The following is a 10,135-nucleotide window of genomic DNA, read 5'->3' as shown; positions in this document are numbered from 1 at the left end:
ATCAATCATTTTTCTTATAATAAAAACAAATTTACTGTTAAATTTTCAAGTACATGTGATCATACATAAACTCATAGATTTCCATCTTTGTTAACTATTTCATTTTAATTATTTATTGTTATTATTTAGGCTGTTAAAATAACATTTTTTTATTAAGTTAATCTATATTTTTCAATAATAATTTTTCTTCTAATAAAAAACTATTATGACATTTTCAGTTAATCGTTATTTAATAGTAAAATAATACAAATTTCTACGTAATTTATCAATTATTTAATTTTTCTTATTGATTATTAATTAATATCAATCAAATTGTTAAAATATGATTCACAATTATTAAATGTCACAACAATAAAAATTAATAATATTTTATATGATTGTTCTATGATATAATTTTATTGTAATTTTTATTTAAAAAATTATTGTACTTTTATTGTTATTTGTTATATTAAATAAGTTGTTAAAATAAAAAAATTCATTATCAAGTAAAATAGTAATAAAATATTATCCATTATTGTTTTAATTAAAAATAATACAACACATATTCATATTATGATTCTAAACCGTTTAAATAAATATCATGTATATTTAGAATTATAATTCAATAAAATTTTTATTAAATAATAGGAAGAAAAAATAACATTCTCATCCCAGTTGGTCTCATCACGATTCCTTATCATTCCGATTATTGGCAAGTAAACGAAGTCTTATATTGAAAATGATAGGCTATAAGACATTTTATGTCATTTTTGTTAAAATAATAATGTAGAATGGAGTTTGAAACTTTTACTTTAAAGAAAGGTAATATATATTTTTGTCAACAAGACTTATTATGAATTGACACACTTTAATTCAACTATGTATCACAACGTCAATTATATAAATATTAGTACCTTCGAGTGTTGGTACAATGACAAGAGGTTTGGGTGTTGACATATAAGATCCATGTTTGAGCCCTCTTGTATCCGGAAGTCAAAAAAAAAAAAATAGATATTAACATTTAATTTTAATTTTTTTTATTATTTACTATCTCTTCAAGTTTTCTTCCAGTAAACGAGAGATACCTACACACCTATAGAATAAAAAAAAATCAATGTCAACATGAGCCCAACTTAAAGTAAATAACACATATTATGTAAAAAAAATTAATAACACATATTTATTTAACTGAGATGACAGGTTATATCCTTATATCATAATTTATTTAATGTGCTAGAAGACCATTCAACGCAATTTAATTATTTGGGAATTTTAAGGAAAAATATAATATATAGTTTGGATACTGGTGGAAATTAATATATAATTTTCTTAAACAAGTGGGAAAGTAGATTAAGAGGAGAAGGGTGTTGTGCGACACGTGAGAGGGCGCGTGGCGTTGGATCTTCGAATACGCCACAAAAAGCTCGTGTCCACCGTAGTGAATGCTCATCAATGTAGAGTAACTATTACGTCATCCCCCCTTCCCGCCCTTTAATGCCCCATTTAAAACCAATTTTAATTTCATTAACTTTTAAACTTAATTATAAAATTCAATTTATAGGACAAATGTCAGTTATTTTTACTTCTTTTACTGTCAGATCGACCAGAAATACGGAAGTACCGAAATGTTGCTTTTTTGCCTATAAATAAACATAATTATTCATTTATTCTCACGTTTGTTTTATATTTAATTTAAAATTGTGCGAATTCCATTTATAACTTATAAGGATATGATGCAAAATAATAGTAAACATGACGAAAAAATAGAAACACGAGTAATTATGATACAATTTTAAGATCGATTCAAATAAAAATATTTGAAAAGTTAAAAAGATTCAAGGTATCTCAACCTTGTACGTTAAAACATATTCGTCAATGGATCACTGGTGGACATAAAAATAGTATATTAATAATAGATATATATGAGTAAATACCGTAAAAATGACACTTTAATATACAAGGTAAAAATATTTAAATAGATGTGAAAATAATAAAAATACATTTTATGTATTTACAATTTATTTATTTATTTTCATGATAAATATCGCAACAAAAAATGTTTACCTATGGTAATTTTTTCTTTAAAATACTAAAGGGATGTTTTGCTAAATATTTCAATAATTTTGGAGTTATCGTTGTTTTATTTTTTAGTACAATAAGTTGGGGTACCAGAGTTCGAACCTCTAACCTCAAGAGGAGCCGCAGGTGCCAATTAGCTGTTCTCATATTGACAATAATTTTAAAGTTAAAATACTTGAATCGACGTATAATGCATTTAAACCATTAAAAAACAATAAAAATTTGAGTTCACAATTAGAGCAGGACTCGTTGTCAACTAAGATACGTCAATCCATGCTTAATTGGATATATATATATATAGACACACACATGTACATACATACTTATTAGTTTCCTTCAAGATTAAATGTGTCCTAGGTGTATTTATTGAACTAAACAGACGTAGAAGCTATGCAATTAATAACATTTTTGTAAGTTAAAATTATCAATTCTTACCTCCGTGAAGTTATATCCTAAAACAAAATGTTGATTTTGTTTAACAATTTACTTTTGGATTTACGATGGAAAAATGTATTTATAAAAAAAGAAAACGTATATTAAAAAAAAAATAAAGAAAAATCTAGAAAAAAAAGGTGGTTTCATGAAGCTTATTACTTTCACACATATTGCAATTACAAAATTAAAGCACAGGAAAAAAAATCAATACCTTTAAAACATATCTAGGAAATAAACACAAGGGTTTAAAGTACAGCCACGGAAAATATAATATACATATGATTTTAATTTTTAATTTTGAAAAAGGCTTACAATTATTAGACCATTATTCCACGACAAGTAATTTTCATCATACCAATGAAAACAGAGTAAGAATATTGTCTTAATTAGTACAAAACTATTTCCATTTATTTCCTTTTTCTTCTTTTCAATTTTGACCCAAAAATATGTCTGATTTTAACAAAATATAATTTTTTAAATCATAAAACTCTTTTATTCACAATGAATGCCTTCCCAAAAAGAAAAAAAAAAAACAAAAAAACAAAAACAAAAACAAAAATCTCCATAAAGTACACATTAATTTGTCTTAATCCTATATATAATATGTTACAGTTAATCCGGCCATAATCGCTTATGCAACAGTTCATAGAATCATAGGCAATTTAGGTCTCGGATTCAATTCACTGGGCAAAATGATGATATGACAATTAATTGCTTTTCTTCTTCAACTAATCATCACTTCACAGCTTTGGAAACAATAGAAAAACCCAGAAAAACGAAATCCACTCATGAAAAATGGCAGATGGGAAAGAAGGGAGATGGAGCCATGAAGTGAACGAGGATTAAATTAAAGAACTGGGAGGGAAAAAGAGAAAGATGGGAAAGAAAAATCATAAAGAAAATAAAAGAAATTAAAGACGGAAGCAGGAAAATCCAGACCCAGAAAAGCGGAATCATATTCAGCTACCATACGTTACTTTTGATAAATAGTTTAGTAGATATAAGAGTGTATTACTGTAAAGAAGAATGCAAAGAAAAAGGAAAAAGAAAAAAAATTGAGAATTTACTGTGAAAAAGATAAAGAGGGGGCGAATTTTTTTTGTATTAACGCATCGACAGCTGTGAAGAGGAGAGTGTGGGAGATTGTGGTGGGACTCAGCGGTAGGGTCCGGGTTATCCCCACGAGAAAATCTACTATCCCGCCTTCCCGCTCCTTTGAATCTCATCTGCGAGACCCCATTTTCATAAGAAGAAAGAAAGCTAGGGTAAGAGGGGGAAACTTGAGACACAGAGTAGCTTAAGTTGCTCTGATTGTGGGATTTTCAGTGGCTTCTCATCTTTGAGGTATGCTGAAAGAACCCATTTAGCTCGCCGACATGGACACTCCGGAGAGGAACCAGATCGGCACTACTTCCGTCTCTAAATTTGAGGTGATGCTCCCCATTGATGATGGGGGTAGCCCTTTTAGCGTGTGTTTGTTTTTTTGGTTGTTTTGTGGCTTTTTGTTTTCTGGGTTTGGATTGGTTTGTCATTCTCGTGCATGTTCTTTGATTCCAACTTCGTTGACTTCTACACCCTTAATTGGGTCGATCCCATTTCTCCTCTTCTGGATGTATATGTTGCATGCTTTGGATTTGTCTTGTGAATTCCTTGATCTGTAATTTCAGTGGGTTCGGTTGGTTTTTCCTTAAAGCAGTGTTGTTCATATCTTCAATTCGATGAATTTATTGTATCTTCTTCGAATCATTTCGGTCTGAAGTTCTGGGGGAGGACTGACTTCCATGTGCTTTGTGAATTCAAGCTCCAGATCTCCAATTTGGGAAATATTTGCTTTCATAATGGTCACTGATTTAGTTTCGGTGCTGGGTTATTTGTTGTTGTTACTTTGAAGGTTGGTGTGTTTAACTTTGCTGTGCTGGGCCAAACTTTAGAGCAGATCTCTACTTGATTTTGGCCCGTAGCTACATGCTTATAGACAATGTACACTGGCGTTTGAGGCTGGGGGGGGGGGGGGGGGGTGGTTTGGCGGGGGCGATAAGTGCTTAGTGAAACTAGTTTGTTATGCAGTTAATTCTTCCATATACTTCATTTTTTCATGCCTTTAATGGGTTATTGTTGATGCAGGATTCCCCAGTTTTCAACTACATTAATAATCTTTCACCAATCCAACCTGTCAAGTCCATACATACTACACAGACGTTCAACTCTCTTAGTTTTGCCTCCCTTCCATCGGTTTTCACTTCGCCACATGTCAGTTCTTACAAGGAATCTAGATTTTTAAGAAGGTACGGGCCTTTTTAAAGATGCTTTTTGTAAATTACTAGTGAGGAAATGTAGACTATAGTCTATGTCGCTCTTTATATAACTGAAACTTTATCTGTCATTAGGCACAGTGATGCAGATCTATCAAAACCGGACTTCTCTTCCGAAAATGGGAATAAAGTTGGCACTGATGGAGGTGTTACAGGCAATGTGGCTCAATTGCCGGATAACTCTAGTGTACCACATGGTAACTCTGATTCGCTTGCTAATCCATCTACCGAGCTGCCTTCTGAGCATCTGTTGTCTACTAAAGAGGAGCCACAAGCAACGAAGTGTGATTCTCCTCGTCCAGATTGTGACCAAAAGCTACCAGATTGTGTTATAAAATTAGGTGAAGATCCACCTTTAAGTAACCCTTGTGTTCAAAATAAATCTGGAAATGGATCATCTGAAGCTGAAGGGAATAAGCAGGTCATAAGCCACACTGAAGAAAGAGAGGGGACAGGTTATGACTGGGAAAGTTTGATTACTGAAGGTGCTGATCTTTTGATATTCAGCTCCCCCAATGGCTCAGAGGCTATCAGACTAGTTCAGAAACCATTAGACCTTGTGACAGGGTTTACTTCAAGTACCTTATCTCAGATCATGGAAAATGACAATACCAATCTGTCAAAAATGAGAATTGCTGATCCAATAGAATCTAGTGGTGTACAGCATGAAATCGAGTTTCCATCCTCGCAAGCTGGAGAGGCTTGTGAAATAAAAGATATGGACCAGGCAGTAGAGGGCCTTTCCTACCCAAATTCAAATAACTCTATGAGTAGGGAAATAACAGATGATGAGGTGGCTAAATATATAACAGATGATTGTAAGGTATTAATGTTTAACTGTCTTCATTCAAACCTTTTATGCAAATCCTATGCCAATGGTTCATACGTTCGCATCATGCATGTGAGAACCACAAGGTAATAATGAATAATGCAATTGAGATAAGGAAAAGAAACTACGATCTTACTTGAACATGATTTGTTCTATAGGTTGTACAACTGTGTCCTTGAGTTCTAAGATATGAAAAGGAAACTGATGTACATGTTGCTTATGAAGGATAACATCTCATATATTAACTTTTCGTTGTTTTTATTACATCAATTGTTAGGTCAGCACCTTGTAACCATGACAATTTAAATTTATCTGGTTACTTCTTGTGTAAATTTTTTGTGTTTGCGGTGCTAACATAAGAGCCTGTTTATCACATATTGATCCCTTTGGTTGCAAGTATCATATTAGGTTAGTTTTGCTTAGAAACTTTGTTTTAGCTAATAAGTTATGTAATATGTTTTGGGTATCTAACAATAATAGTTGTGGCTTGTTTCTTTGCCTACAGCCGGTATCTAATTTGTATCGTGGTATGCGGAGGCGCTGTCTGGACTTTGAGGCAGCAGTCAGTCGAAGAAAAAACTTAGAAGATGGTTCAAATAGTGGTTCTGTGTCAACACATGCAGAAGAGAAGATGACGTCCATGGATAAACAACTGATCCCTTATAAATCTGGTGGTGTCCCAGCTAGATGCATGTTGACTGGAATAGGTTTACACTTAAATGCTTTGGCAACGACCTCGAAGGATACCAAAAATCTCAATCATGAAAAGTTTTCGTCCGAAAGGCAACTCAGTTTGCCCAATTCTAGTGCTTCGTGTCATTCACCTTCAACTGGTCTGGATCCTCTCTTGACTTCGGTTGTTACTGAAAGAGATGTGGATCCTTCAGAGAATGGGGTTCAAAATGAGGAAGATGCTTCTAGGGCATCTGCATATGTGCTTGCTGAGGATTTCAATCAAAACAGTCCCAAAAAGAAGAGGCAAGTCATTCTCTCAATGAAATTGCTATTGTACCACAGTATATAACTTAGATATTTTGCTGCACCACCTTGTTATCTAATAAAAGCCAAATGGATTTGCAGGCGTAGGTTGGAACATGCTGGAGAAACTGAGTCGTCATGTAAACGCTGCAACTGTAAAAAGTCCAAGTGTTTAAAACTGTGAGTTTCAACTCCAACAGTCTAAATCATTTTGATAATACTGGAGACTATGATATACATGCAGAACAGTCGCTTGGTTTCTAAAATCAAAATTTTTGGTTATGCTGGGGGATGGGGTGGGAGCGCATCTAATTTTTCATTTGTACAAAGAAAATTCACATATTTCCTATTTTCCCATTTCAAATTTCAATTGTTTCATGTCTTCTAGATTTACTTCATAATTATTGTATTTGACTTTTTGTATTCTCTGTGCAGTTATTGTGAATGCTTTGCAGCTGGTGTTTACTGTATTGAGCCATGTTCATGTCAAGATTGCTTTAATAAACCTATTCATGAAGATACTGTTCTTGCAACTCGTAAGCAGATTGAATCTCGCAATCCACTTGCATTTGCTCCCAAAGTGATCAGGAACTCAGATTCTCTTCCAGAACCTGGGGTATGAACAGCTCTGTCTAAATTTGTTTTCTTTAGTGCGGGATTTTCAGATGATAACTCAGAGAAATTTGTTTCTGTCAGGATGAATCTAACAAAACCCCAGCGTCGGCACGACATAAAAGAGGATGCAACTGCAAGAAATCAAGTTGCCTTAAGAAATACTGTGAATGCTATCAGGTTCTTCCCCTTGGAATATCATGCGACTTTATTAATCTTTTTCTTTTCTGCGGGATCTTATTAAACCATTTGTCCTTTTCACAGGGTGGTGTTGGATGCTCCATCAGTTGCAGATGTGAGGGGTGTAAAAATGCATTTGGAAGAAAGGATGGTGAGTTGTACAAACGATTTCACTGGATTATCTTGAATGGCCTACTGATTATCTAGTCTCTTGATTCTGCATCAGAGATTGTATAGGTCGTTTTCTTCTCACAATTTGTATTTCATAGATTATATTGTTTTTGTTTCAGGGTCTTCTCTATTAGGAATAGAAACTGAACAAGAAGAAGAAGAAACAGAATCAAACCAAAAGAGTGTGGTGGACAAAGCTTTGCAAGGCCCTGAAATCCAGAATAATGAAGAGCAGAACCCAGGCTCTGCTATTCCCTCAACACCATTACAGCTTTGCAGGTGCATATCTTTTAAATTTTCAGCTAAATAATAATGTTAATATTCATCGCTATTGGAACTTTAACAATCTACATCTGCAGGCAATTGGTTTCCCTGCCGTTCTCTTCCAGGGGCAAACCGCTGCGTTCTTCTTTTCTAAACGTTGGATCCTCATCTGGGTTTTATGCTGGCCACAAACTCGAAAAGCCGAATATCCTCCGACCTCAACCGGATCTCGGGAAAAATACAAAGCCTGTTTCAGAAGATGAAATGCCAGACATTCTTCGTGGTGATTGTTCTCCTGGTGCAGGCGTGAAGACAGGTTCCCCCAACAGCAAGAGGATATCTCCTCCTCAGAGCGACTTTGGCTTATCGCCGCTGCCACGGACCGGCCGGAAGTTGATATTGCAGTCGATTCCGTCCTTCCCTTCTCTCACCCCTCAACACTGAAAATGGTGAGTCTTCCGAGCAAAGTCTGCTTCAATTTGCGAATTAGTTGAAAAAATATGTTGCTCAGTGGTACTCTGTTTGAGCTTTGTATAATAAAAAGTAGTGTCCCTACGCCCAATGCCTCCAACTTATCTTGTAAAATATTAGTTTTCCAAAGCTTGTTCCTGTAGAAATGGTGGTTGGACCGTTGATTTAAATAGATCCGTGATTAATTTGCTTCTTTTCAATCTTTCTTCTCATTAGAGTTTAGATGACAGACATCTGTTAGATCCATTAGACTACTAGACTCCGATTTCAGCTATAGTGATCACTGATCACCGAGTGAGCAGAGTTGGACCAAATAGCTTAGCCAAAGGCAAATTCTAGGTCCATTAGCCCATTGGCCCAACCCATTTCTTGAGCCCCGCAGGAGCCACCTTAAATGAATTCCTTTAGTTTGGATTGGAATCAACAGAAATAGGAGAGAGAGAGAGAGAGAGAGAGAGAGAGAGAGAGAGAGGGAGGGAGGGAGAAATGAAGCAGCCACATGGGTGAGAGATAGGCCTTTGTCCTTTTTCTTTCAACAAGTACTGTATGGGAACAAACATGCCTAGGATTTTTACTTGTTTGAGAAAACCCCTACAAATTTACAACATCAGTTCCAACTTTTTCCAGAACCCTTTTCCAGAATTACACTGGTAGGCACAGCTGGCTACTCCACTAGAATACAAAAACAAAATCTGAAAGTTTATCTCTTGGTTGGGGTCCATAGGATTCACATGCCCCTCTTCTTTTCCACTTTTCTTCTTAGATACCTTAAGGCAACTTAATCATGGAGGTTGGTAGAAGTCTATTGGGTTTTGCTCTTATATTATAAGGGCAATCATGCCGACACTCTACAATAAACTTGAACAAATATTCAAACCGTTGTCCACGCAAAGACAATCCCTTGGTCCTAAAGTTTATTATCGTGTCCGTTCTTTTGAGATGCTATTGGAATTAAGAACAGTAAACCTTCACCAAATACATTGAAACCTTGTTGTTTTTTCTTGGTTTCTGCTGATGATGACACTGAACATGTTAGATGTTAGAACCCAAATTATATGGATGCATATGCCTTTGATGAGGAAATCAAAAGGGTGGTGAGATACAGAAGAATAGTCCGTTCCTCAATTATGACTATTTTAAACTTTGTACTCTTGCTTTGATTTTGTGTTCGTTAACACGGTGTAAGTTTACACAAAAACATATCTTGACTCGATGGTTTCGATATTTACTTGTCCTGTTACTATATTTGACTTCAAACATTTTTTTCATCATATATAATCTGAAAGTTTGATGAAATTGTCAAAGTTTTAGAAATTTCCAAAGGTAAGAGTGTGATAGATATAATTTGAGATTCAGGTTGGAAAGAAATTCAAACTCCTATTCTCTCTCTCTCTCTCTCACACCAAATAGTTTGATGAGAAGCTTTAGAGGGAAATCACATCAAGAGGGTGGGGGGTGGGGGGGTTTTCTAGGCTGTTGTACAATTTTTAAAGCATGGTGTAGCTTTTTGGTGAGGAGTAACATCAAACAGTAGTTGAAAAAGAAAGAGCGAGGCAATTAGAAAGGACTTTGTCTTTGTGTTGGTGAGTGCCCCACTAGAAAATTGCCATTTGCCCACTATTTTCTTTTGTTATTCTTCCTTTTGGGGAGATTACATTTCAGATTTTTGGGTTTAAGGTCACTGTCTTTGTTCAACAATACTAGACAATCTCCATTGATGGTGTTAGAACTTTGATTGATGCAGAATGTACTCCAAATCTCCATTGTTGGAAGGTTTACAACATTTCCTGCAGATTTTAGCTTGCAGTTACTGTGCAGCAACATC

The 10,135-nt window shown here is 34.8% G+C and overlaps 1 protein-coding gene across 1 annotated transcript; it reads left to right on the top strand.

Moving 5' to 3' along the window:
• The first annotated feature begins 3,614 nt into the window (after window positions 1-3,614).
• Window positions 3,615-8,510, top strand: LOC111009277 (protein tesmin/TSO1-like CXC 2). Its single transcript, XM_022282317.2, has 10 exons — window positions 3,615-3,923; window positions 4,618-4,778; window positions 4,881-5,628; window positions 6,140-6,612; window positions 6,715-6,792; window positions 7,048-7,228; window positions 7,309-7,404; window positions 7,489-7,555; window positions 7,695-7,854; window positions 7,935-8,510. The coding sequence occupies exons 1-10, from the start codon at window positions 3,870-3,872 to the stop codon at window positions 8,281-8,283; spliced, it is 2,367 nt and encodes a 788-aa protein (XP_022138009.1). The 5' UTR covers window positions 3,615-3,869; the 3' UTR covers window positions 8,284-8,510.
• The last annotated feature ends 1,625 nt before the right edge of the window (window positions 8,511-10,135 follow it).

The sequence above is a fragment of the Momordica charantia genome (genome assembly GCF_013281855.1).
Source record: "Momordica charantia cultivar OHB3-1 chromosome 5 unlocalized genomic scaffold, Mcharantia_2.0 BLBB01000005.1, whole genome shotgun sequence".
In the NCBI taxonomy this organism is placed as follows: Eukaryota; Viridiplantae; Streptophyta; class Magnoliopsida; order Cucurbitales; family Cucurbitaceae; genus Momordica; species Momordica charantia.
This window is presented reverse-complemented; position numbering and strand designations above follow the sequence as displayed.

What these genes read in the sequence shown, in the direction of transcription:
- LOC111009277 (XM_022282317.2), top strand. Translation starts at nt 3,870, where the DNA reads ATGGACACTCCGGAGAGGAACCAGATCGGCACTACTTCCGTCTCTAAA. An exon ending in GAATCTAGATTTTTAAGAAG is followed by an intron (nt 4,779 to 4,880) that starts GTACGGGCCTTT and finishes ATCTGTCATTAG; the next exon opens with GCACAGTGATGCAGATCTAT. An exon ending in ATTCTCTTCCAGAACCTGGG is followed by an intron (nt 7,229 to 7,308) that starts GTATGAACAGCT and finishes TGTTTCTGTCAG; the next exon opens with GATGAATCTAACAAAACCCC.